We start from the raw sequence: 26,598 nt of genomic DNA on the forward strand, positions 1-26,598 counted from the left end.
GCGCCGCCCGCAGGGCTCGCGGGCCGCGATGGGGGCGGCGCGCTGGAGCAGGGCGCAGGGCCGCTCCGCAGCGCGCGGAGCAAGGGGGGCAGAGCGAGGGGAGGGCCCGGCCGCGGAAGGCTGAGGGGCTGCACCACACCTCGGGGGGGCTGCACGGGGGGCTGTACAGTGCTGTGCGAGGCAGACGTACCGTCAGCAAGGGGAGGGCGGTAATTAAAAACATGAGCTCAGCAGCAGCAAACTGCCCCATAGCCTGCTCCCAGCACCACTGGGGCAAGCTCTGCCCCCCCTTCGTGCCCCTCCATGCCCAAGAGGGGCAGGCAGGCTGGGCCACGGGCTGAGCCGCAGGGGGGCTAGAGCGCCCCAGCGCTGTGCCCTGTGCCGGACAGGGCAGCACGGGGACAAGAAGGGGACAGGAAGGGGCCCAGAAAGGCTGGGGGCTCCCTCACATCCCGTGGCAAGAAGCAGCTCCAGCACTGGGGAAGAGCCCCATCCCAGAGTATGCCCAGGAGGCATTAACAGCAGCCCTTGCATTCCCAGCTGTGCAAGCCAGGGCCAGCGTCCCACTCCCCACAAGGCAAACGGACACCACTGAGCACCACGGTGAGCAGTGACTAGTTGCAGGCACTTTCCACTACAGCCCCCCCAGAGCCTCAAGCCCCAGGATGAGCATGCTGAAAGACCAGCATTGACAGGAGAGGGAGCTGCACATCCTACCTTGTCTCTGCATGCCTGCACAAGACAGCAAGGACGGAAGGAGTGTGGGCAGCTCCAGGCCAGGGCACATATGGGGGAGCCGCCAGGGCAGCTGGATACAGCAACGCCCAGAGGAGAGCCCCAGCACTTCGCTTGGGGCAGGGGAGAGGACACCCCTCTGCCCCTCACCCTTGGAGCTTGACAGGCTCTTCCTCAGCTACTGCCAAGGGCAAGAAGAGGTGGAGGGAAGCACCCATATACCACAGGAAGCCGTGGGCCTGGAAGGATGGCAGTTCCCAAAGAGGGGAACACAAAAGGCTTCAAACGCTCCAAGCCCGTGGCTCGGCCCTGGGACAGTATATAGCGGCCAGGGCCGAGAGCCCTGCGGAAACACTCGGACACTCGCAAGCATCGTCCTTCCCACAGAGGTATCTGTCCACCCCGGAAGTGGGGAACATGGCGGGGCATGCAGCCCCTCTGCTCTCTTCCTCCCTAGGACACTGGACCGCAGCTCCAAGGAACGGCGCTCTTCATACGATCCTTGACTCGGGACTGCTCCACTCACTCCTGACTGCAGGATGCAGCCCGTTCCCCCTGGGATGAGAGGAGCAGTGTTAGCAGCTGGAAGAGGTACCTGCCCCTCTCCCAGCCCCTCCAGGGTCACTCACCCTCAGAGCCGATAGCTCAGGCTGGCCGCCTTCGCGGGATGTGTCACAGACCAGAAGTTGCGCTTGCTCTGCAGCTGCTGGAAAGGGTTGAAGTGTCTCTTTCGCTCTCGCTTCAGCTTTTTACACTTTTTCACCTGTGCAGAGTCAGGAAGACACTCAGGTCAGGAAACAAAGCATTTCCCTGCCCTTCCACAGCAGCCTGAACCGCAAACAGAGCCAGCACTCACCTTTCCTCTGTCAAACTCCTCATCCCATTCATCAATGACGGTCTCATTCTGGGCCCAAGTTGCATCTCTAACAGCATCCTGGCTGATAGCTGAGATCTCACCATCCCAGGTCAAAACTACAAAGCAGAGTCATCAGCAGAGGCCACAGGGCTGTGCTCCTCCACATTCCTGTTTCACCAGCCCCCTGGCTGAGCAGGGCCCACACCCCCAAGCTAGAAAGGCTGCTGGAGTCTGTCACTTCAGCACTTGACTCAACAGCACCTCCTAGAGCCCCTTAAGCTGGGTGTCTCTGGCTGGCTCCCGGGAGCTCGCTGCAGCTCAGGTCCATGGCAGCCTCTGGGCTCCATGGCTTGAGCCAGGTCTGGGCTCAAGGCAGCAGGGAGCCATCAGCTACGCTCCTGCCAGCCTGCTAGCCCAACCCAGCAGGCATTACCTTGTTTTCCATAAGCCTTGTCCAAGGAGTTCCTGAGCAGTTCCTTCACCACATTGGATTCTTCTTGGCTCCTGTGTCTGGGCTCTAGGCTCGTGGCAGTTGAGCAGTGCTTGTACCCATCTTTGACCTGGCTGTCCCAGTCACAGGTTGCCACTGCAGAAACAGGAGCGGGGGAGGACAAGTCAGAAGGAGCAGAAAGATTTTCTATGCTGTGCAATCCTCAAAACAGAATTCATCCCAAGAGAGACTGTCAGGCATAAAAAGATATCTTTGAGCTCCAAGTCCAGACCAATGGCAGCTGTGTGTCTGGGCAAACTGTGGCCTGTCCTAGGCAGTGGGACTGGGGGTAGATCTTCCCCCGCCTAGAGAGGGGCTCATCACCATGAGCTTGGAGAGGAACACAGCCTCATCCAGAGCACAGCCTGGCATTGCTCTTGCAATGCTGTAAACACCATGAAGAACTTGCAGGGGCTCAGGGCACGGGGTCAAGACGACAGGTACTGACAGGTAATTTTGGGGACTGGCAGCCACCAGGACCTGGACACTGGTGTTCTGGCTGGCCCTGTTGGCAGACAAGCAGCCCAGCAGCTGGAGGGGACACCTGGCGTGGGGAGTACAAGGGCAGAGGGGTGCCAAGGCCATACCTGGAGTGCTGTCTCTGGCATGGGAACCGTTTGCAGTAGGTTGCTCCACAGCTGGACTGCTGAGGCTTTCCCTTCGCTTACGCTTCCGGTGCTCACTCTCTCCAGCCCGAGTTTCCAAGTTGGGCTGCTGCTTTGCCCTCCAAGGCTCTGTTTCAGCTCTCCTAAAGCTAGAGAAATCAGCAGGAGTTAATTTGGCCTAGCCAGACCAGAGGAAAGCTAGAGGGTGACCTCCTGAAGGGGCCCGAGGAAACCCACAGCCTAGCAGTGTCCCTGCTGCTCTGCATACAGGGAGGGCAGCAGAGCCAACAGGGACAGGTGGAGCTACCTCCAGCAGGCCACAGCTCTAGCTGGGCTCACTGCCTGGTGGAGCGAGGCCTGTCCCACCAGAGAGACAAGAGCCACCTGACTGCAGACCCAGGTCAGCACCTCAAGGGCAGCCTGACTTCACACAGAGCTGAGCTGTTCAGGGCACTCAGGTGCCTGCCTGGCCCCTCACCTGCCTGAGGGCAGCATCCCAAAGCAGTGCTCTTCTGTCTCTTGCATTCTCCTCTTTTTCTTTTTCTTCTTGAGTGGGGAGATGGGCTCTGTGCTAGGGAAACGGCTGGGGTCTGATGCTTGCTGCTTGGGCCTGCTCTCCAGATCCTGACTGCCCAGCCCCTTTCTGCCACCACTGGGATCTTTAACTGCTGTCCCCTTTCCTGCAGGGGACACCGAGTCCTCCTGAGCAAGATGCTTCCTCTTCTTTGGGGGGCTGCAGAGTTCGTCCTTGCCATTCACAGCTGCAGCACAGGGGCTACGTTCTGCTTCATACTGCTGCTTTCGCTGCTTCTTTTTGGAGAAACCAGGCATAACCTGGCTGGGCGTCTTCTCCCTGCTGTAGGGAGAAAGGTGGTGCGAAGAGCAGGGAGTGGAGCCATTGGTCAGGGGGGTGGCTGGGAGCTGAGGGGCTGAGCTGAGGACGAAGCTGAAGGCAGGCTTTTCAGGATTTGGCAGTTTGAGAGCAGACGAGGACAACCTAGAGGACAGGAAAAGAGGCTGACATGATCTGAAAGCCACATCAGGGCGGAGAGTCCCCTCTTTCTCCCCACAGTGCAGGGCATGGGCACAGCACCCAGCTGATATGATCTCAGCCAGGAGACCTAGAAATCTGAATCAGAGCCTGCTCTTAGAGCAGCAGCTGCAGTCACATGCAGTGGCCCTGAACCTGCCCCATGCCAGCAATGCAGAGCATCACACAGCGCCCACCACGCCAGACTAGCAAAGAACAAGTGCTGCTGCTGCTGCATAGCAAAGGTTACAAGGGAGACCAGGAAAAGCAGGACAGGACAGAGAGGGGCTGCTCACAGAGCACAAAGCATTTCACAGAACAGAGCCCCAAGAGACCTGCCCAGATGCTTGGGGTCCAGGTGTTGCTAACACAGCATATTATCTCCTGCTGTGGTGCCATCCAGCCCAGCACAAACAGCCGTCCAGAAGACCTTGCCCAGCAGGCACTGAACTACCCTTCCCGGAATCCAGTCACCACACTGCCAAAATGGGATCTGGACCAGGCTGGTGCCTCTTGATCCCATGGGACATCAGAATAGGGTCAAATCCTGTAGAGCATCCTCCCCACCTCATGTCCACAATCAGAGACACTGCACTGCCTCTGGGATCCAGAGAAAGCCATGCCAGCCCAGGAGGGGAGAAAAAAAAATGGAGAGAATTGGCTGCTGAAATCATCCCCCCAAGCCAGCTGTGATGCCAGACAGTTGCCTCAGGGACTACTCCAGGGCTGCTACTGGCTTTGCTGCAGTGCAGGAGCCTAGCAACTGCTTGTGCTGCTTACCTGGACTTGCTGAAAGACCAGGGAGAAGTGGAGTCAGGGTGGGTGGTGGTCGTGGGGTAGGTGTGGTCAGCAAATTGTGGGTGAGGTTGTGCATGGCGGTCACTTCCGCTCGCCTTCCGCGGGGTGCTGCCCTGCAGTTATTGACATAAATAAAAACTTGGTGGTCTAAAAAAAGAGGTTTCCGTGAGCCAAGAGGAGAAAATAAAAAGGGGAGCCCAGAGAATGGGGAGGGGAACAGACACAGATGGGGAGAGGGAAGTGGGGGATGGTAGAAGAAGAATCAGAAGTGTTTTCAGTTAGAAGCACAAAGGAAAAAAGGAAGGAAGGAAGTTTAAAGAACAGAAGTCCTAGAACACAATCCTGGGGGAGATCTGGCTCTGCACCTGTATGGCAGCACCCAGAAGGCCAGTCCCACACTGCATGCAAGATTCCCACACACCCCTGGCTGCAGAAGCGCAGCAATGCTGCTATTTTCCTGCTGCAGCTCACGCACTGCCACTCACCCAAGGGGACAAGGGCTCACACGGCTGTGGCCTGTGCTCCCTGAACAGGCTAGAAAGTCCTCCTGCCCCTGCACTGCAGGGATTGGCACAACAAACACTCAAACTTTTAAGTGGGAAAGCAAAAACTATTTGTCGTGCATCACTCAGGGATACAAACAACCCTGGGAATAAGAGAGTAAATAACAGCAGGGGCCTGACTCCATACCCCTGCCCAGAGGGAGGGCAGAACTCTGCTACAATCTTGTAGTTGAGGGTCTCTCCTAGCCCACCTCTGACACAGCAAGATACCCAGCACTATCACTGCACTCGCCCCGACCATGAACACATCCCAAGACAACACAAGGTACCCAGCGATATCTCAGGACAAAAGACCAGACTTACCTTTTTGGCAGAAAGCGCCAGTTTCTTGGCCGGTGGTGGTGACATGGTGCTGTTCAGTTCCAAAGCTGTGCTGCCCAACAAGGAGGATTTCAATTTTGACAACTTGGAGTCTTCAGGGCCAGCCGGATCAGTGTCATGGTCAGCAGGGAGGTCTGTGCCACAGTCAGTTTCCTGAGGGGTGCAGAGGCCGCTGGCTCTGTTCCCGGCCTTCTGAGACACTTTGGCCAGCTCTCCCGCTCTGCTGTGCGCTGGACTAGCAGAACTGCTGCTGCAGGAGACCCTTTCTGGGGTCTCAGCATTCTCCCTGTTGCCCTGGAGCTCCTGACTGGGGGCATGCTGTGACAGAAGTTTGGGTGAGGTAGGTGGCTCCTTGCTCTCCCAGGAGCTCTGCCTGAGGAATTCAGCTTTAGCCCTACTTGCATTGTTGGCATCACAGAAGCCTTGAACTGCTCTGGGTGGAAGAGGCTGTTGAGGGGAGGAGAGCGGCTTCTTAGGCTTCTGGGCTATGTCATCTGGAAGCGCTGCTGCTGTGTGAATGGATTTGGTGGCCAGTTTGGGTGAAGGGGACCCAGCAGGCAGCTTCGGCTGAGTGGTTCCATTATGCAGCTTTGGCACAGTCCCGAACATGCTCCGGGCCACAGGAACCCCTATCTCCTCTGGTCCCTGCAGCTTCTTCCCTTGCAGCGTGTCTGGTCTCTAGACAAAGCGAAAAGGAAAGTTCATCTGGGAGAGCAGTCAGGGAGCTGAGGAGAACACAGAATACTAGCTCTCTTCCCCTTCCTCACATCTCACATGGAAGTCCCTGGCACAGCAGGATCCTTCCAACAGAGCATTCTCCTTCTCGCTGCACCCTACAGATCTCTCATTATGATGCTACAAGCCCACGTCCCCTTGGTGAGCAGAGGGGCAGCAGCTCTGAGTTCTCAGGAGCATTGGCCAAGAGCAGCCTTCAGGACTCACCCGACCCATCAGTGGTGAAGATGTGGGCCCATTGGTCACAGTTTTCTTGATCTGATCAGAGACAACACCAGCACAGCCAGGCAGGCTGGAGGCGGCTTTGGCAATGGGCCCTTCAGAGCTCTTCCTGGCACTGGGGATTCTGGGAAAGGCAAAGAAATGTACATATTAACTAGGAGAATTTGATCAATTGGAATTTTATATCTTGTCAGAGATGCACAGAAGAAACAGGAGACAAACTCAGACAGAAGCTGCTGTCCCCTTAATCTACAGCAAAACCATAACAAGGGGGCAGACCTCTCTCCCAGCAACCCTCCTCCCAGCCGGGGCATGCAGACAAGCATTGTGGTTGCTTGGGCCAAGCTTCTTTCCCACCTCCAGGCACATGCTACCAGCCCTATCCCAAAATGCAACAGACGTGCTGAAGAGCAGCAGGCAGAGGAGAAACGACAACACAGGTCATATCTCACCTCAAGTAGAACAGCACATAGGCCTGTTGGTTGAGAACCACTTTGATGTTGCTGGAATGGACCAGGGAATCATTCATCTGATACCACTGCCCATTACTGGCCTGAGAAGGAAAACAATACATGGTCAGGCTCTGTCCAAGAACCCGCCCAGTCTGAAGGACAGCTAAAGAACTTCAGGAGCATCTCCCTTCAGCAGAGGTCCTCTCCACACAACCCACACGCAGCCGAAGGGAAGAAATGGGACTCTGAACTGGGAGATTACTATGTTTCTTGCGGCAGCACACAGGCTGTCATCCCGTCTGCAGCTCCACATCATGCACATCTGCTAAGCACTCTCCTTCCCATGCACTACAGAGACCCAGGAGCACCCATCAGCTCCCTGCTCAAAGAGGACTGCCAACTAGAGCATCCCATGGCCTCACCTTCACATAGCAGTAGTAGTGTCCTGCATGGCAGCTGTAGCCCGAGTGCACCAGCACTGCATAGAGTCCATACATGACAGGGTCCCCGTTATTCTGGGACATATAAGGACGGATGTTCAGGAACTCTGGGTACCCCACGTCCTGCAGAAACAGGATATCTCAAGTGCCTGCACAGAAGTTGTGTTATTTGCTAGAGCAGAGGCAGCTCCAGCTGTCCTACAAGTTCCATCTCTCCGGGGAGGGGGACCCAGCCTCTCCCCATGCCGAAAAGATCACAGTGAGAAAGATGCAGAAAGATGCTGAGATGCTCATCTCAGCAAGTCACAGTTGCCCCACAGCACAGCTGGTGAAAGACTGCAGAACTGTGGCAGAGCTTGCACAGGACTATTTCCTGCCCTGCTCTGGACAGCAGTATCTTGAGCTAGAGACAGCCCCAGCTTTGGGCTAATGAGCACTCACCTTTGTGATCTTGCCTCCACTGAAGTTGGCAAAGCGCTTCAGTGAGAGCGTGAGGACATTGGAGGCTCGGTGAATGGTGAAGCGTTTGCTGGCTGGCACCTTCTTCTTGCACCTGTATGGGAAGAACTCATGCCACTACACCACCTAGATCATTGCTAGCCTTGGCCAAGGGGCAATCCCCGTGGAAGCGATTGTGCTGACACTACACACCAATCCAGGGCACCTGCTCACACATGACCATATTTGCTGGCCCTGACCCTCTCCATGAGCGGAGGAACATGCTGAAGAACAGGAGGGGAAGGCTTCATCACCGGCTTCCGTAGCCACACATGCCACAGTTCTGCTAGGGCTGCTGAGGCAGCACCGGAGCGGGCAGAGCAGCCCCTCCATGTTGCAGTAGGCTTTGTGTGCTTCAGTGGACCCACAAGCCCCTTCCCGTGTGCAGGCCCAGGCACTCACTTGGCACACATGTAGGCATTCTCCCCACTCAGCATATCCGACTTCACAAACAGCTCCAGTGCTCGCACTATGTTTGCGGCTTGCTGCAAAGATAGAGAAGGGGTCAGGGCACACGTGGGCTGTTCACACTACAGCCGGCTCCCTGCCTGGATGTTAGCCCCAAGAGACATACTGCAGATGGGGCACAGACCACATCAGACCTGTAAGCCTGATGTCAGCTGTTTGCTGCCAGCATGACCCAAGCTGGCACAGAGGGACAGTTAGCCAAGCACAAGTGGGCCACTGACACCAAGAGCTTCATTGAGGGAGTCATGGCTCACATGCAGACAATGGACACTGCCCCACCAGATAAAGAGGAGAAGATGGCACAGCAACAGAAGCTGCTTCTCTCTTGCCTACATTGTTCCTTAATACTGACAGTTTGCAAAGCCTTGAGAACAGCAATAACACCATTGCAGAAACATTGCCCATCAAAAACAGAGCTCTTGACCTTTCCCATCCCAAACCCTGCAAAAGTACCCTGATCTCCAGCGCCACGTCCAGGTAAGGGTCATAGGTGTCCGAGACACTCTTGCACACCGAACATTTCACTGCAACAAACACAGCAATGAGCACACCCTAGCACACAGGGTCTGATCCCACTATCTCTGCTGTTTTATTCCCATCCCATCACACCAGGAGGCAGCTGAAGTGTTCCTCCTCTCCCAGGTTTGGGTCCCAGAGCATCAGCACCAAGATCTTGGCCATGCATTCAGAGCCAAGGGGAAAGGCTGACAATTCCCCTCTTCTATGCTGGGAATGAAAGGGCTGCTGGATAGTTGCAAACACTGGTTTCTTTACAGGATGACAGTGAGCCGGGGACCCACAGCCAATAGCTTTTTGTACTGTCACAAGAGGGGGTAGACCCTTAAGAGCAGCAATGTTGTGAAGAACTGCAGCTCCAGATAATTTACACATGCTTAGCAATTTTCTCAAAAGATTTTTAGTGCAAGGCTCTCAGGGTAGTATCAGCTTAGCTCCTGAAGTCAGAGACCCAGGAACCAGGATCCAAAGAGTCTGTAGCCCACACTTACCTCGGGACCGCAAGTAGCCACCAAAGATCTGGTGAACCAGAGTTGTTGCCTGGGTCTGGCGATCTAACCTAGAAACAGAAGCACTGAATCTCACGCTGTCCCTCTGCAACCTGCAGAGGACCAGGCCTCGAGCTGTAACGCTAAGCAGGGACCACCATCATGCAGAGGAGGCCCATCACCTGTCCTCTTGGTGCTACCCGGCCAGCTACTGAAGGAGGAACCACAGCAGTCCAAATGGAAGTGTATGAGTTGAGATGAATCCTTGGATTCTAGCTCTCCGCATATGCACTGTAATACTGCTCCCTACATGTTGTTCCACCCCCGCAACATACCTGCTGCAGAGACTCAGGGAAGCTATAGTTTATCTACCACTATGATTATCCTGGCATTAGAGATCAAGAGGTGGCACCAGACTCCCTGACAGGCACCTTTCATCTAGAAGGAGCAGTTACTCCTAGCTGGAGCTCACAGCTGAATAGTGAAGACAGAGGAGATGCAGGCTCCCTGGGACATCAGGACTCACCAACAGACATAAAACCAGAGTTGAACTGCCAGCAAACATGCCTGGATTTCTTGGCAATTAGGATAGAATCCAAATTCATAACCATTTCAGCATTTGGGGACAAGGCAGCAGTCACGCTGGAGCACAAGAGTCAGGAGAAGGTAGACAACAGCTCAGAGCTCTGTTACAGAGGAACAGGCAGACGTTGGGCCCTCCACCCAAGGACACTAAGGCTGTGCTCCCCTCAGGTCCGCCTGATCTAGCACACATTCAAACAGTTCCCTTCTGTGGGTGCAGGGGACTGGTGGGCCAGCAAAAGGACAAAAGGGGAAAGAGCACAGAGAGACCCTGGCAAAGGCCCCACATACTTGGTGCAGCCATTCAGGCAGGCCTTCTGCATGGCGTCAATGGTGTACCGCAGGAACTCATGTGCATCCTCCTGGCTGCCAAAGCGGAAGTGTCGAGCAATCTCTGCAGGAGAGAAGAGAATCAGCCACAGCCTCAGCACTTGCTGCAGCAGGTGCATGCACCCTCTTCCTCCCACAGGCAGGGGCTTTAGGGCTCAAGCCCTGTCAACCCAGACCAGCTGTCAGATTTGTGCTGGCTATGGGGGAAGCCACAGCACAGTCCATGAAGTCACCAGCCCAGCCCCAAGCAGCACAGTAAATTCAGTGAGTCATCTTTTAAGGGCTGCCTGGCAAGACATGCCCCAGTCTCAAAGGTTCTGCTCAGTGCATTAGTCACTGCACCCAAGCCTTGCTATGAGAAGAGAGGGAAACCATCCTTACTCTTGAGGTCTCGGATGAAGGACACTGGCTTGATTGCATTGCCACTGTTGGCAAAAGCCTGGATCATGTGATTCTGCATAATGCACATCATGCAAAAGCCTCCTTGGTGACCTGGAGCAGGAGGGGAGAAGAAAGGATATTGGGGACAAACCTAGGGGAGATGAAGGCAGTATAGGGAGAAAGAGATCTTTGGCCTAACTCAGCACAGCAGTGCTCAGCTTTTTCCTGTGAGCTCTGAGCTACTGTACCGCCCTGGGGACAAAAGCAGAGAACGCAGCGCAGGGAGCAGCCTGGATCCACAAGGACCAGCTTATGTTACTATGACTCGCACAGCCCAGGACACAAGCCACACAGTAAGTTGGCACTACTTACTGTAGACTTACAAGTCCAGTTGGCTGGAGAACAGGCCACCAGGTAACTAACTGGGAGAGAGCGCAGGCTGCCACTGCATGGCAGACACTGCTAGAGCCCCACAGACAGGGGCCACGAGCCCCACATGTTCCCCTAGGTCACAGGCTTGCAGCACTGCCCCACCAGGCCCCCCTGTCAAAGCCACCCAGAAGCAGCACATCCTGGGTTGGAGTTTTGCCTGCTCCACAGCCCTCTGCCCTGATCCTCATGCATTCCCCACTGACAACAAAGCTGAGGGATCCGCGAGCTCCCGAGGAGGCCAGCAGACCCTATCGCGCTAGTCTCCTTAGCTGCTCCCACTAGAGACAAGGCTCTCCACAGACAGAAGGATAAAGACTTGCAAACATTCCTGCAAACAGGGATAAAGAGCTAAACACAGGAACGATCAACTGAGAGAGAACCAAGAAGGTGCATCCAGACACTGGCACACTGGTTGCAAGAGCCACACGCAGTCAGATGCGGAGTACAGCATTAGGGAAGAGGATGCACTCACTCATTCTGCCTGCCCTTCCCGCCCCACTGCTGCCCCATGGGGCGGGCAGCCACCCAGGCACCCGGCGGTGCTGGGGCAGAGCCCCTCCACTCACAGGTGCGGCCGTGCTCCTTGGAGAGCAGGTAGTTGGCCAGGGGCGGCGTGTAGGTCAAGCACTGCACGGTGGAGTTGAGGAAGCAGGTGTTGCCCAGGTTGTGGAGCCCGGCACCAACGCGGTAAACCCGCTCCCACTTCATGGAGAGGCGTTCCACAGGGAAGAGCACCTTCTGTGGGGGCGGGATGCCGTCCCCCGCGCTGCCCAGGGCACGGTCGCTGCCTGCAGGGCAGAAGCGCGGTGAGCGTGCGAGGGCAGACCCAGGAGCGTGCGAAGGCCGCCTTGCTCCCCAGCCCTCTACGTACCCTGCTTCCCGGCGGTCCCCTCCTCGGGGCTCTTGTGGCGTCCAGCTCCCTCCGCCTTGGGGTTCAGCAGCACATACTTCCCCTTCAGCAGCTCCAGCTGGCAGGAGAAGCTCTTGCTGGCGGGCTCAAACTCGATCTTCTGCAGCAGGACCTTCTTGGCCGAGGAGGCCAGCAGCCTCCCCAGCTCCCCATCCTCGGCGGGCTCCTTCCGGCCAGGCTTCAGCGCCTCCTTCAGCTTGTCCACGATGGGCATGGCGCACCCAGGGGCGCAGCTGGGGGACAGGGAGCCGTCAGGCGAGGTGTGGGGTGGGGGGGCTGCCCCGCGTGGCGGGGGGGGCTGGCCCTGCTCAGGCAGGGGGAGACAACGGGGTGCTGGGAGGGGGGAACGGGGGGCACAACCCAGCGAAGTAGGGTGCTGACCCGCAGCACGGAGGTGCTCGGGGGATGGGACACAACCCCCCGGGCTTGAGGGGGCACAAGTCCCCGGGGGCCAGGGGCTCGGGGGAGAAACCGGTCACAACCCCCGGGGGTCGGGGGGGACACAACCCCCCTGCGGCCGGGGTCGGGGGGGGGGGGGGGGGGACACAACCCCCCGGGGGTTTTGGGGACGGGGGGGAGGCGAGTCCCGGGCCGCGCCGCGCGGCCGCCCGGGGGCGCCGGTCCGGGGTTGCGGCCCCGCCGCCGGCGCGGGAGCCGCTCCCGCTTCCCGCGGCGGGGCCCGGGCCCGGGCCGAGCCGAGCGGGCGGGCGAGGCCCCCGCGGCCCGGCCCAGCCCAGCCCGGCCCGGCCCGGCCACGTGCGCCGCCGCCCCGCGACCTTGAGCGACGCCGCCGCCGCGGGGCCCGGAGCGCCGCGGGCCGCCGCCGCCCGCGCTCGGCCCGGCCCGGCCCGGCCCGGCCGCGCTCACTCACCATCCGGGGCTCCGCCGCCGCCGCGCACACGTGTCGCCGCCTTAAAGGGGAGGCGCGCACCCCGCTGCGGCGGCACGGACCGCTTCTGCGCCGACGCGCCTTCCCCTTAAGGGGCGGGGCCACGCACGGCCACGCCCCTTCCGCCGACGTGGGCGCCCCACCTCGGCCCCGCCCACCTGCCCCCGGCGTGCGCCGGAGGGGCGGGGCTCGGGGCGCGTCCCGCGCATGCGCGTGGCGGGCGCAGCCGCGGCACCAGCCCGGCCTGAGCGCGGAGCAGCGGCTCCCTGCACGGCTCCCTCGGGACCCCCGCGCACCAGCCCCCTCGCACGGGCCTGCCGGGAGCCCCGCGCACCAGCCCCCATGCACGGGCCTGCCGGGACCCCCGTGCACCAGCCCCCTCGCACGGGCCTGCCGGGAGCCCCGCGCACCAGCCCCCATGCACGGGCCTGCCGGGACCCCCGTGCACCAGCCCCCATGCACGGGCCTGCCGGGACCCCCGTGCACCAGCCCCCTCGCACGGGCCTGCCGGGACCCCCGTGCACCAGCCCCCATGCACGGGCTTGCTGGGATCCACGTGCACCAGCCCCCATGCACGGGCCTGCCGGGAGCCCCGTGCACCAGCCCCCTTGCACGGGCTTGCTGGGATCCACGTGCACCAGCCCCCTTGCGCGACCCCACTGGGATCTCCATGCACCATGCCACTAGGCCCTGCCAGGATCCCTGTGCACCAGCCCCCTTTCAGGGGCTCACTGGGCCGCTGTGCACTCCCCTGCTCCCACAGCCCCCCGCAGCAGCCCCCTCTGTGCACCTCCCCTCTTCTCGTGCAAGGCTCCGCACACGCTGGGGCCCCACTGCTGCCTCCCACTGCCCCATCTCCATGAGCGGTCCCTGAGTGAGGATGCAGTGGGGCCCCTGCCCTGGCACCTGCCTCCGTGCCCAGGGTCAAGGCCTGCAGGCCAGGCTGGTCCCTGCTGTGCACGTGTTGCCGTGCTTGGGGGGTGTCACAGGGGTCTGCACGGTATCTCGCCTGCTAGTGGAAATGTGGGGACTGGCGCACGTCCTAGGCTGAGCGGGACAAACTTTGCCCCCGAGTGCTGAGGGACGGTGCAAGGCAGCGCTGGGGTGCAGAGGGATGGGTGCAATCCTGCACCGTGGCGCAGAGGGACGGGTGCGAGGCAGCCCCAGGGGCAGAGCTTTGGGTGAGATGAGGTGCAGACGCTGGTGGGACCTTGGCTGGCCGTGTGCTGGGGGCTTCCCGCGGCGCGGTCCCCAGCCCAGCCCGGTGCTGGTCCGGCCGGGTCTGCCACGTGCACGTGGCTCGCATGGCTGCAGCTTCCCGAGCTGCAGCAACCACGGCCCCGTGCCGCGCTTGGGGCGCTTTCCCCGCGGGGTGGGCAGAGGCAACGGCTCGCATTTGGTTCGATAATACAGTTTATTGTCCAAAGACTGAATGTCCACGTATGAATTATACAAAGCATCAGAGACATGCACAGTCTGCTTGTCATTATTCAACAACTTTCATGTGTTTCCAGCACAAGAAGGTCTCAGACTTCAGATTCCAGCAAAAACATATTGCTCAAAAAACCCAAAACAACCCCCCCCAAAGCTTTAAATTATGGCAGCAAGTTAGATACTTCTTACTTTAATACTTATCAAGCAAAGATTTGAAAATAACTATAATGTAAACTTTTTTTCTTTCCTTTTTTTTTTTTTTTTTTTAACGTTTTAAGTTGCTTGCATGGAGAGGGGAACGGAGTCAGGAAGGAAGCGAGCTGAGCCGAGAACCAGAGATATATAAATTAAAAAAGCCAATCAAGAATCCTTCATATCCTTTCCAGAGAAAGAGCAACAGTTCCAGGGCGGCGCCGTCCAGCGCGGCCCCAGTGCGGCGGCCCTCGCGCCCGGGGCCGGCCGCGGACCGCGACGCGGAGGCGGGAGGGGGAGGCGGACACCAGCTGACCTGCTACTAGGAAGAGCCGGAGGAGTCAACCCTCCGCAAATTCGCTCGACAGTCTTCCCACTTTGTGTTGGAAGCGCCCAATGCAGAAACCCTTTACAAAAATAAGTGCAATTCTAACACCTAACAAGGAAATTAAAAAATAATAAAAAAAATTACAGCACAGGAATGATACAGCTGATGGCAAAACAAATGGAAATATTAAACTCAGAGATAGACTATCAGCAGAGACAGGAGTAAATGTCACATATGATATAACCATACAGTAAGCAAACAGGAGTCTTATATGGGATTGATTAGAGTTGTTTTTTTTTTTTTTTTTTAATTCTTTTCTTTAATATGTTGAAGTTGCCCAGACTGGTCCAGTACGACATCTTAAAACCTTACACAGATGCACAGCATGAAAACACCCCTGAAGCAGGTCTGCCGGGATTGCCCCGACACGCTCCCAAATCCGCCTTAGGAGGCCGCGCGCGGCGCTGCCTGCGTTGCCGGCGGACAGCTCCGGAGCGCGCCGAGCGCCACCGCGACGGGAAAATGGCTCAGAGAAAGCGGGGCCGGAGGCGGGCGCGGGGCCGCCGGCCGCTGCCGCCGCCGCGGCTCGGAGCCGCCGCACCCCGCCGGCCGGCCGGCTCCCCTGCCCGCCGCGGCGCCGCCCGGGATGCCCTGCCCGCGGGGGCGATCCCCAGCCCGGCTCCGCTGCCCGCGAGGAGGTCGGAGAGCCGAGCGGGTCTGACCCCCTCCCGCCGCCGGGGCTCCGGCACCCGCCCCCCAGCCGTGCCGGGCGTCGCGGCAGGCGCTGCCGCCGCAGCCCGCGGGGAGCCGGGAGGTGCAACGGGGCCGGGGCGATCCCGGGCGTGCTGGCGTGCCCCCCCCGGCTTCCCGGGACACGGCAACGGCAGCGGAGCCGCGCGGCCGCGCAGGCGGCCCGTGGCCCCGGCGCAGGGCTCGGGCTCGCCTGGCTGCGCGCGCGACGCCCCGTGGAGGCTGCAGCGCCCCGGCAGCGCGGAGAGGGACGGCTGCAGGGCGCGAGGGACTGGTAGACCTGCTACGCAGCCTGGGGCGCTTCCCGCGCTCGCGAGCGTTCGCTTCCTCGACGGCTGCGCGGGGCTGGACGCGGCCAGGCAGGGCTCGGCCCCGGCCCCGGCCCCGGCCGGGGGGAGCCGCGGAGCCCCGGTGGACGCGGGCTGCAGCGTGCGACCGAGCGGCTCCCCCGTGCCGCCCCAGGAGCCGCGCGGGCCGGCGTATTTTCATGCTGTCTCCAGGTGGTGATATCAGTGTGGACCAGTCTAACATCTCGCAGGCTTTCTCTACTGGCTACTGGAATGCGCTCGCTTGGCTTAGGGGTCCTCGATGTCGAGAAACTCTTGCTTGGGGGGGGCCATGCCACGGTACCAGGCGCAGGAGCCGTCGCTCCTCTTGATGCAAGCGTAGTGCTTCGCCTGCCGCCCGTCCACGTTGTTCTTCTCCATCGCCCAGTCCGTCCAAAGGCACTCGTCCGAGGAGGAGACGAAGCACGGGATGGAGAGGCAGCGCGAGATCTGCGCGCAAAGAGACCGTCACCGGCCGGGAGGGACCCGGCGGCGCCCGCGCGCCCGCGCCGTGCCCCGTCCGGCGGAGCCCGGGCGCTGCGGACCCGGCCGGCCGCAGCCGCTCACCTTGCACTCGCAGCCCATCTGGTACCGCTGGTTGAGGCTCTTCTTCTGCGTGGGGCTCAGCGAGTCCCAGGTGGAGACCAGGTCGCAGAGCGTGATGTGCATCTTGCCGTTGCCCTCCGACTTGCCTGGGGAGAGGCCAGGCAGAGCCGCTCGGTCCGCGCCCGGCCGAGCGGCACCGCGCGGCACCCGGGGCTCAGCCCGGCCTCGGCCCGCGGAGCAGCCGGGCCGCTGCAGGCACAGCGGTGCCCGGCCGCCCGCGGAGCCCGGCCCGGCTGGGGCACGGCCCCGCGAGCGGCGCGAGGAGCACCGCGCCGCCGCTGCGCCAGCCACCGCGGGGCCCGGCCGGTCGCCCCGGGTCGGGGCCCCGGTGCAGCCCCGGGAAGGCCCTTCTGGCTGGCACCCGGCCGCTGCTCCTACTGCACCCTCAGGAGCACCTCAGACAGCAAGTCCCGACCCCCCGCTCCTGCCCTTCAAGTCGGCACGGAGGGCTGCCCTCCTCCAGCTCTGTCCTCCGCACAGAGCCCCCGAGCATCACCCCGTTCCCGCCCCGATCCACAGCCCAGCGGCGGCATCCCGCAGCCCCTTCCTGCACCACAGCATCCTGCATCCCCGAGCACAGCATCCCGCAGCATCCCGCAGCCCCTTCCTGCACCACAGCATCCTGCATCCCCGAGCACAGCATCCCGCAGCATCCCGCAGCCCCTTCCTGCACCACAGCATCCTGCATCCCTGAGCACAGCATCCCGCAGCATCCTGCAGCCCCTTCCTGCACCACAGCATCCCGCAGCATCCTGCAGCCCCTTCCTGCACCACAGCATCCTGCATCCCCGAGCACAGCATCCCGCAGCATCCCGCAGCCCCCCGACTGCAGCATCCTGTGCCCCCCACTGCAGCATCCCACAGCATCCCTTGACCGCAGCATCCTGCAACCCTCCGACTGCAGCATACCCAGCCCCTTGACCGCAGCCCCCTGACCACAGCATCCCGTGACCCCTCGACTGCAGCATCCTGCAGCCTCTCTGACCGCAGCATCCCGCAGCATCCCGCGGCCCCAGAGCAGTCTGGAGCAGCCCCAGATGGCAGGGGCACCAAGCAGGAGGAAGAGGAGGGTCCCCCCGCCCTGGGAGCTGCTGCGGGCCTTGCAGGTGCCTCCCGAGACCCCTCGGGGCCGGGCGCCCGCCTACCCGCGATGAGATACTCCTTCTTCCCGCTGGTGTCCAGCGGCCGGCCGCACACAGCCGTGGACGGAGCCGTGTAAATGAACTCGATGTCTTTGTCGGGGCCTTTGAACATCTGCGAGGGAAGAGCGCGAGTGAGCAGCCGGCCGCCGCCGCGGCGCCGCGCTCTGCCCCGCCGCCCGCCACCCGCTGCCCCGTACCTTGATCTGCTTGATCTCGTACTGGATTCGCTTGATCGGATTTCCATATATATCGTTCCCTGAATCCACCTCTTTCGCAGAGACGGCCTTTGCTCGGATCACTGCAAAAGCAGGCGCGGGACGGTTAGCGGTGCGGTTAGCGGGGCGGCCGAGAGCTTCGCGGCGCCGGCAGCTCGGGCACGCGTGTCTCCCGCGCCGAAATGCCCCAGCTGCCCACGGCAAAGCCCCGCTCCGCCCCCAGCACAGCCGCCGCCTGCCCCGGGCTCTCCCCGAGCTCGGGGAGCTCGAGGGCTGCCCTGGAGCGGCCAAGGAACAGCCACCCCCGGCATGGCCTGGCTCCGGGTCAGTCCTCCCACGTCCAGCCAGCTGCCCCGGAACAGCTCCGGCTCCGGGCTGGATCCCGCCTGGGCTCCCGGCGCCCACGGTCCCGCCGGCACCGGGGCTCGGCCGGACAGCGAAAGCCGTGCCAGCTCGACCCGCCCAGCCGCGGCGGGAAGGGCGGCAGGAGCACGGGGAGCAGGGAGCGGCGACCGCCCGCGGGCACCCGAGGCCGGGGAAGCGGATGGGCACGGCCGGGTACGGGGATCCGCCGAGCTCCGCAGCCGGCAGCCCTCAGCACCGCTGCCGGGGCGCCAGGCTCCCGGCTCCCCGCCGCGCACCGCCGTTCGTTCCTGGGCACGCGCCGCCGTTCCCGGGTGCACGGGGTCCCGTGCCGGCACCCAGGGCACGGGCGGGTGCAGCAGGTCCTGCACTCTGCCCTGCTCCGGTCCCTGCTCTCTGCGCCGCAGCCAGGGCCGGGCGCTCCAGGCTCGCGGGGCTGCAGCACCCGGAGCCGGGCGCAGCTCTGCCGCGGAGCGGGACCTCGCGGTCGTGCAGGGCCCGGGGCACGCAGACAGGCACGTGAGCGCTCAGCGCGTGGCAGTGACCGACGGGGCGCCGGCGAGGGCCGGGCCGGGCCGCCAGCTCACCCTTACTCACCAGCTCGGGACGCGACAGCTGCCTCGGGGCCACGCTGTGCCGGCCGCAGCCGCGTGCGGGGCCCGGGGGGGGCCCTCGCTGCTACAGCGCTGCCGAGCCGTCCCGCGCACAGCGCAGGGGCACGGCGCGGGCGGCACGGCGGGGGCCGCGTCCCGGCCGGGCGGCGGGAGAGCGAGGTCCAGGCGAGCCGGGGGCCGCGGCGGGCGCTGTCCCCGCCGTGCCGGCAGGCGCGGGGCAGCCGGGCAGCCCCGAGCAGCGTGCCCCGGCTACCTGCCAGGGCGCCGAGCGCGCCAGCCCCCGGGGCAGAGGAGCTTGCCTTCTTTAGCCTGGCACGGCAGGGAGAGGCAACCCGATGCCCTCTATAAATACCGCGGGGTGAGCGGCGGGCAGGCCGACGAGCTATGTGAGCTCAAGGTCAGCGCTGGCATAACACCACGTGGGCGCCAGTAAGCGCTGACTAAGTTTGCCCTGGAAACGCGGAGGTGGCCACCGGCACGAGCAGAGCTGCCCGCGGCAGAGGGCTCCCGCACCCGGCCGCAGGAGCGGCGCTGGGCGAGCGCGGCCGCCCCGGCGCCCCGAGCGCGGCTCCTGCCGGCCCGGCCAGGCCTCCCGGGAGCCGGTGCCCGCGGGCGCCGCGTCCCTCTCGAGCCCCGTCCCCGCGCGCATCCCCGGCGCAGCCCAGCCGGCAGAGCCGCGCGCCGACTCCGGCCCCGCGGCTCCAGGCGTGGGGAACGGTTACTGGTTCAGTGGGCTCCAGCCTTTTCCATTCACGTGCTGATGAATCACTTGACAAAAATGCAGCCCAATTCTAGGCGGATTTGTTCTGAACAGTGCGGCTTTGTGGAGGGGACGGCTGCTCGGCGCTTTCCCCGCCAAGACCCCAGCAGCGCAGCCAAGCTGCTCTCTGCAAGCCAGGAGCCCGAGCGCAGAGGAGGGAGAGACGCAGGGAGCCGGCCGAGGGAAACCCAGGTGGGAACCCGGAGGCTGAGATCACCCCAGGACGCGGAGGCAGGGCTGGGGGAGGAGGAAACCCCTGCGCGGGCTCAGAAGCCCTTGCTCGGACCTCCCCGCACCGCCGCGGAGCCTTGCTCGCCTGCGACTCCCAGAGCCGGCATCACCCTCGGGGCCTCTGCAGCCCGCGAGGCACGGAGGGGCCCAGCGTCCTCAAAACAGAGCCGGAGGCTCCGCGGCCCCCCGCTCCCAGGGGCAGCAGCAGCGCGAGCCTGGCCGGGGCAGTGCTGGGAACCCGCCTTGCCCCGGGTCATCGGCCTCGCAGCACGACCACCCTCCTCCTCGGCCCCAGGGCTGCACACTGTGGCCGGCACCCGCCGGAGACGCCGCCGGATCGCTCTGGAAGCGGCTCCCTGCAAAGCAGCGGGTCCCTTCGCCTCCGTCACCCGTGGTGGGTCCCGCTGCCCTGGCTGCGCCGCGGCTGCCGGCTGGCGATTTCCTGCCTCCGCAAGCAGAGAAATTCCAGCGTTTGCCTTTAACTTGCCACTCTGCACAAAAGCTGCTGCATAAGCACGTCTCCGCTCCCAGCCCGTGCCTCCGGAGCGCTCCGGCCCCTGGCCCTTGCCCGCAGAGCGGGGTGGCCCCCCCGCACCCGCTGGCTCCGGGGACTCCGGGATGGGGCCGGATTCCAAGTGCTTTTGATAACAACCCTCCTGACCTCACTGCCGCTGACTCAGCACGGCTCCGCGCGCAGCCGGCTGCATCCCAGCACCGGCTCCTCGCCGCCTCTTCTCCCTCGGCCGAGAAGGCAGCCGGCAGAGGGGCCGGTGCCCTGGCTGCAGCGGGGGGTCCCAGTGCTAGGGCAGCCTGCTTACGGAGAGCCCCAGGCCGGGGCAGCCCCACGGCCGGGCCCCGGGCCGACACTCTGCCCAGCGTCCCTCCTGCTTCCCCAAACACACACCGGGGCCTGGCTTCCGAGCCCCGCCGGCGAGGGCAGGAGAGGATGCAGCGGCAGCAGGATGCAGGGCACTGGCAGCCCCGGCTGCTCTCCGCCCCAGGCTCCGGGACGGCAGCACAGGGCGTCCCTGCAGGACGGCAGCACCGCTCTGCTTCCCTCCTGGGGGGCCCTACAGCACAAGCCTGGCCTCTCCAGGAACCGCCACTTCCCCGGGCCCCAGGAAAGCAGCCGCTGCTGCTTTGCATCTGCTCCGGCAGGCTGGGAGCCCTTCCCGGCTCGCCGGGCTGCTGTGGCTGCCCCCTGCCCGGCTCTGCTCCCACGGCAGCGGGATGCTGCTGCATCGCCACCGGGACGCCGGAGCCGTTCGCCCTCCGAGCCCCCTGCCCCTGCAGCAGGTCCCGGCCAGCGGCGCCAGGCACAGCACATCGGGAGCCCCCGCCGCGGTGCGTGGGCGCGCTCCCCACTGCTCGCTGGCCGACGGGAGCTGCTTCCCACGAGCGATGCGGCAGTGCCGAGCTGCGCGGAGGAGCGTCAGTGGCTGCCGCCACGGCTCCCACGACGCCTGCCCGTGCACGGCACCGTCCCCCCGCCGGTGCCTCTGCGGCGAGGGCCCCGGGCACCCGGCACCTCTGCCGGAGCAGCCCCCAGAGCGGTCCGGCGTCTCCAGCGGGAGCTGGCAGCGGCACCCTCCGTGCGGCGCGCGCGGTCCTCGGCGGCCCTGAAACGCGCCAGCGAGGAGCTCGGTGGGTGTTCACTGGGAGCTGAGCGGGAGGAGGTGGAAACTTTCCATCGTGACCAACCTGGGCTGGCCGCAGCCCAAGGCCGTGGCGGAGGGGCTGCGAAGCCCGGCGGCGCCCCGCAGCAGACGGCCGCCCGCCCCACGGCCGCGGCGGTGCCCACGCGAGCCCGGCCCCGCACGCAGCGGGGTCCGACCCCGCCTGCGGCCGAGGGGCTGCAAGGGGGCCAAAGCACGAGGCAAAGCAGCCCCTTTGCCATAAGGCCCGCCGGCATCTCCCAGCTCAGCGCCCCGCAGCCTCGCCGGGGCCCGGCTGCGGGCAGGTGCAGCGGCAGCCGCCGCGGGTGACACGGCGGGTTTGGGAGCAGCGAGCGGCCCCGGCACGGCCGGGGGCTCCGCGTGGCTGGGGATGCGGCGCCGGGACGGCGAGCACTGCCCGGCCCAGCGGCGGGAGGGGGGAGGCAAAGCCCCCCGTCCCCTTGCCCCTGCCCCGGCACGAGGTGCCTCACCCCTCCCGGGCGGCGCGGTGCGGAGCGGCCGCCCCAGGGCCCCCGCCGCCCGGGCAGCGCTGGTGCCCGCAGGCTGCCGTGGGAAGCGCTCCCAGCCGGGAAACAAAGCGCCCTTCTCCGCCGGGGCCGCTGGCAGCGGGCCGGGCACGGGGGTGGCCTGCCAGCACCGCTCGTCCCCTGCCGCAAGCGCGGCCAGACGCCCCCGTCACCCGCAGGGCCGGGCAGCCAGCAGCCCCCGAGGGACCTGCCGGTGCGGGGCACCCACCGGAGCAGGGCACCGCCGCCCCCAGGAAGGGCCAGGACGGGGATGCCAGCAAAGGCTGGGACAGGGATGCCACGGGCACCGCTCGGGGGGCTCGGCCCCGGAGGCCGGCGCGAGCTCCCCTCGGGGCCGCGGCCGCCGGCGCCGCGCCGCTCCCGCGCCGAGCCGGAGTGAGCGCCCGGGCGGCTGCTCCCGCAGCTTCCACGCAGCTTCCCAGCGCCGCCTGCGTCATCCCGGCCGGCTGACGGCTGCCGCCCGGGGCCCAATCAGCGGCGGCCCCGCGCCGTCAGCCCACGGCCCCCGCCGCATCGGCCGCGCGCCGGGCGGGCGGAGGGGTGCCGGCCCGCGGCCGCGCTGCCCCCCGCGAGCCCCCAGCCCCGGCGCGGCCGCCCCGGCGCTGCCCGCCCTGGGGCTCGCCGCGTCCTCCCCGGCCCCGCCACGAGCACCGCGCGCTGCAACAAGCTGGTGCCAGCGCAAGGCTGGCTCCCGTGCGCCGAGCGCCCGCTCTGCCCACCGTGCATCGCCCTCCCTGCTGCCACGCAGCCATGCCCGCCGCCGCACCGCTGACGCGGCCGTGCCCGGGCAGGGCCAGGCGTCGGCTCTTCACCCCTCCACCCCACAGCCGGGCGGCCGCAGCCGAGCGAACCCCGGCGGCGGCGAGCCGCTGCCCGCGCCGCGGTGCCCGGGGCGGATGGAGTGGCCCTGCATGCTTGGAGCCTGCGGAGCCCTTGGAAAACCCCTTCCCGGGAAGCACAGGCACAGAGAGGCCGGGTCGCCAGAGCACCGGTGACTTGGCTCCCCGTGGCAGAGCCCATCCCGCTGTGCCATTTTCCACGGCAGCACCCAGAAACGCAGCTCCGGATTCAGCACCGCTTGCTGCAGCGATGCTGGCCAGCGGCCAGGCCGGATGGCTCCTGGATGGCAAGCTCCATCCCCGCCAGTGGCGGGCAGGGCCGGGCAGGGCTCGGAGCACGCGGGCACCCTGTCCCGCTCAGCGCCGTGCCGCGATCCCGAGCGCTGCCCTCGTGGGCGCAGGGCGGCACGGCCTGGTGCCGGAGCAGGGGCACGCGCAGCGCTAAGAGAGCCCGGCGGCTCGCCGGGGCCGGGGCCCTGCGCCGTGCTCCGCAAAGCCCTGGTCACGGCAGGCCAAACGAGAACCTCAGGGCTGGCGCACCCGGCCAGCACCACGCGACGTCGACCACCTCAACGCTGCGACGCCTCCGGCGAGGGCTCAGCCTGGGTGCGGGCAGCTCCAGCCCCACCACCCCAGGGAGCTGCAATCCAGGGAGGCCCCGGCAGCATCCCTGGCCCCGTCCCCACCTCGCAGGCTGCTTTCTGCTCCGCAGAGCGGCTACCCAGCCGGGCCAAGGCGCTCCATCTCCGCAGGCAGGAGGAGTGAGACCTCCAGAGAGGAGGGGCAGGCAGCGTCCCGCCCCGAACAAGGGTGCCTGCCCTGGGGAGGGAGCTGCCTGAGGAGCCTCCCCGCTCCAGAGAGTCCAGAGGAAGACAAGAAGCGAGCAGAACAGGCCAAGGATGAGAGGCTGCTGGACCTGGGTTTGCGTTGCCTGGAAGAGAAGGCGGATGCTTTCCCCCAGGGAGGGTAAACCCAGCTCTGCAGAGGGTCCCAGACTGCCTTAGGCCAGCTGGGGTCAGAGCAGACAAGAAGAAACAATCCGCATTAGCTGCCAAGGGGATGCGAGCTGGGAGCAGGGAGGTGCTTTCTCACGGAGGGCGGCGCTGCCGGGGCGGGACGGGCTCCGGGAGCCGGCCGGAGCAGCACCTGCCGAGGGCGGCCGGGCCACTGCTCGAGCCCCGCCGGGACCGCCGAGGCGGACAGGGACCGAGACAGATGGTGACTAAGCAGCTGAGTCACGGCCTGAGCCAGCACCCTGCGAAGGGGCAGGAGTGAGTCACGCGTGCCCCGGAAAGCTGATCCGGAGGATGAGTCTGACAGGAAGCCCCTGCCCTGCGTGGGGGAATCCGGCTGTCTGGAGACACGAGGTTATAGGGGCGTCTCTGAAAACGCAGCGCTCCCCATTGCCTGCAAACCGCCCTGTCCCCAACGTGCTTCGCGACACGTGGCGCCCAGCAGCAAGGCCGGGGCACACGAGGCTGCAGCCAGGCGCTGCGGCCGCCTGATTTACCCACGCGGAGGGGAAACTCCGCAAGCAGGAGGCAAGAAGGGAGCCTGGGAATCTGCAAGGAGCATCCCGGCTCAGCAGCGGGGGACGGGGCAGGGCTGTCCGAAGATTTGGGCTGCCTAAGTGTTTGGGAATGTTACCTCTCCAGCTGCGCCTGGGAAAGGCCCTGCAAAGGAGAGCGTCAGGAACTGGGGCTGGTCTGTTTGTTTAATATGTTAAAATTTAATAAGGGCATTATTCATAGAAAGAGGAATCCAGATCCCAGCGCTGCCAAGCCCTCCCTTTCAGCAGCATCCAAGCCGAACAAAGTGGGACGGGGGAAAGGAAATGCCTGGAAATAAGGAACAGACGGGAGGTGACCGAGCCCGATGCTGCTGGCTCTCTTGGGCAGGGTGCTGGCTCTGCGCTCAAGGCCGCTGCCTATCGCAAAGCGGTGCTTTGTGAGAGGCGGCACAGGAATAAGAGCACTCTCGCCTCCCTCGAGGCTGTCAGCTCGCTGCGCTGCCACGTACCATCTTGTTTTAATCAAAGTTGCAACAGGCTGGGCTAATTTTTGTCATCAAGGCCCGAGCAGCGGGGAGTGGAGCCCCGGGGCAAGGCCCCGCGCCCGCCCGCGGCGAGCCCCCGGCCCGGTCCCGGCGGCGCAGCCGCGGCCGGAGGCGGCTGCCGCAGCAGCGCGGCGGGCGCCCAGGAGCGGGGGCGCCCGGGGCCCCCGCCGCGGCCGGACGCGCCGGGCCGACGGACACGCCCAGACACACGGACAGCGAGAGCCGCCAGCCCCGACACACCCCCGGCCCGGCGGCGGCCCCGAGCCGAGCCGAGCCGCGCCGAGCCGCTGGGGCAGGTGCCGCGGGGCCCCGGCCCGCAGCTCCGGCCGCCGAGCGCGGCTCCCTCCGGCGGCGGGCGGGTGCCCGGGCGAGCCAAACCGAGCTGAGCCGGGCCGCACCGCGCCGGCGGAGCCGCGCCGAGCCGCGCCAAGCCAAGCCACACCGCGCCAGTGGAGCCGCGCCGCGCCAGCGGAGCGCACGGGGCCCGGCCAGGCCCGCCGCTCCGCACCAACTTTCCGCCCCTTCCGCCGCCGGGAAGTTTGTGCGCCCGGGCCGGGGCCAGGCGGGGGCCGGGCCGCGGCTGCGGGCGGGGTGGAGCCGGGGCCGCGGGGCTCCCCTCCGGGCCGGGCCGGGGGGCGCAGGGGGCCGGGGCCGGGCCCCGGCGGGGACAAAGCGGGGGCCGCGCTCTCACCTACGTCCGCGTTGCAGAAAGCCTGTTGCGGGTGGATGGGCGAGCAGCTGCAGGCGTCGGCCGGGCGGGCCCTGCCGAGCAGCAGCACCGCCAGCCAGGCCAGCAGGCTGGGCAGCGCGGCGGGCATCTTGCGGCGGGCTGCAGGCTCAGCGACCCGGCCGAGAAAGCCTCATCCACCGCCGGGCCCGGCCGAGCCGCCGCCCGCGATCCGCCGCCGCCGAGCTGCCCTGCCCCGAAAGTTTGGGTCCGGCCGCCCCGGCGCCGCGGCCCCTGCGCGGCGTTGCGGGCGCTGCTGCAGCCGCTCCTCTCCGCTGCCTTCTATGGAGGTGTTTTCTTCCCCTGGCTGCTGCGAAGCCTCGCTTTTTAATGTGCTCCGGGGATTTGCTGCTCCTCCTCTGCATGGCACGGGGCCAGCCCGGCCTGCGCTCTGCTCCCCGCCCCTCCACAGGATACGGCTCCGCGCCGAGCTCGCCGCCCCCGGCCCCGCCGCGGCCCGGCCCCCGCCGCGGGAACCGGCCGCCCGGGCCGCCCGGCCCCGGCCTGGCCCCGGCCGAGCATCGCGGGCTGCAGCCCCGCCGCGCCCGGCCGGCAGAGCCCGCGGCGAGGCAGCGCGGGGCGGGCAGCCCCGAGCCGGCGCCGGGCCCTGGCGCTGCCTCCAGGCCTGGGACCGGCCGGCCCTTCCCCCGGGGCGGTGCCCTGCCAGCAGCCTTCAAGGGGCAGCGGACAGGGCTGGAGGAGGTGGTGGAGGTTAGGATGCCCGGTGCCTCTGGCGGGAGATGCGTGCTGGGAGGGGAAGGTTGCGAGGGCAGGCACAGGAGCCCGGCCTCAGCACACAGACCTGGCACCCGGCCTGTGCTGAGCAGTAAATTGCATGGGAGGGCTGTTATTATGTCTGTGCCCAAGCATTTCCTCTCCTTCTGGCTTCTCCAGCTCATCTCATCCCATCACTCGTGCCCCTTTGCCTGCTCTCTGTCCTCTGCTCCCACTATTTTCCCTTGGCTGAGGTACTACTGGTTCCCTTTCTTCAGGGCTGTGTTGGCTGCAGTTCACCCCTGGGGTCCTGCACTGCTTTAAGGTACCTATAGAGCTCAGGCCTTCTCCCTCGTGG

The 26,598-nt window shown here is 64.9% G+C and overlaps 2 protein-coding genes across 2 annotated transcripts; both read right to left on the minus strand.

Moving 5' to 3' along the window:
* Positions 1 to 592: 592 nt before the first annotated feature.
* USP36 (ubiquitin specific peptidase 36) lies at positions 593 to 12,810 on the minus strand. The gene is made up of 20 exons (XM_062591830.1): positions 12,724 to 12,810; positions 11,814 to 12,085; positions 11,509 to 11,730; positions 10,511 to 10,621; positions 10,091 to 10,193; positions 9,221 to 9,288; positions 8,667 to 8,737; positions 8,148 to 8,230; positions 7,689 to 7,800; positions 7,230 to 7,370; positions 6,808 to 6,908; positions 6,341 to 6,479; positions 5,381 to 6,076; positions 4,497 to 4,627; positions 3,165 to 3,683; positions 2,669 to 2,835; positions 2,025 to 2,177; positions 1,592 to 1,707; positions 1,365 to 1,498; positions 593 to 1,290 (listed from the first exon to the last, which is right to left on the minus strand). The coding sequence occupies exons 2-19, from the start codon at positions 12,064 to 12,066 to the stop codon at positions 1,367 to 1,369; spliced, it is 3,318 nt and encodes a 1,105-aa protein (XP_062447814.1). The 5' UTR covers positions 12,067 to 12,085; positions 12,724 to 12,810; the 3' UTR covers positions 593 to 1,290; positions 1,365 to 1,366.
* Positions 12,811 to 14,136: 1,326 nt separating this feature from the next.
* Positions 14,137 to 25,882, minus strand: TIMP2 (TIMP metallopeptidase inhibitor 2). The gene is made up of 5 exons (XM_062591638.1): positions 25,491 to 25,882; positions 17,717 to 17,817; positions 17,523 to 17,631; positions 16,339 to 16,463; positions 14,137 to 16,221 (listed from the first exon to the last, which is right to left on the minus strand). Exons 1-5 carry the CDS (start codon positions 25,615 to 25,617, stop codon positions 16,021 to 16,023), a joined length of 663 nt encoding a protein of 220 aa, XP_062447622.1. The 5' UTR covers positions 25,618 to 25,882; the 3' UTR covers positions 14,137 to 16,020.
* Positions 25,883 to 26,598: the final 716 nt, after the last annotated feature.

Source organism: Rhea pennata, chromosome 19 (assembly GCF_028389875.1).
Source record: "Rhea pennata isolate bPtePen1 chromosome 19, bPtePen1.pri, whole genome shotgun sequence".
Taxonomy (NCBI): domain Eukaryota; kingdom Metazoa; phylum Chordata; class Aves; order Rheiformes; family Rheidae; genus Rhea; species Rhea pennata.

Coding starts and splice junctions, on each gene's coding strand:
- USP36 (XM_062591830.1), bottom strand. CDS start 12,066: ATGCCCATCGTGGACAAGCTGAAGGAGGCGCTGAAGCCTGGCCGGAAG. Junction 11,731..11,813: donor GGGGACCGCCGGGAAGCAGG/GTACGTAGAGGG, acceptor TCTGCCCTGCAG/GCAGCGACCGTGCCCTGGGC. Junction 8,738..9,220: donor TGGCTACTTGCGGTCCCGAG/GTAAGTGTGGGC, acceptor TGTTTGTTGCAG/TGAAATGTTCGGTGTGCAAG.
- TIMP2 (XM_062591638.1), bottom strand. CDS start 25,617: ATGCCCGCCGCGCTGCCCAGCCTGCTGGCCTGGCTGGCGGTGCTGCTG. Junction 17,818..25,490: donor TTTCTGCAACGCGGACGTAG/GTGAGAGCGCGG, acceptor CTGCTTTTGCAG/TGATCCGAGCAAAGGCCGTC. Junction 17,632..17,716: donor ACGAGATCAAGCAGATCAAG/GTACGGGGCAGC, acceptor CTTCCCTCGCAG/ATGTTCAAAGGCCCCGACAA.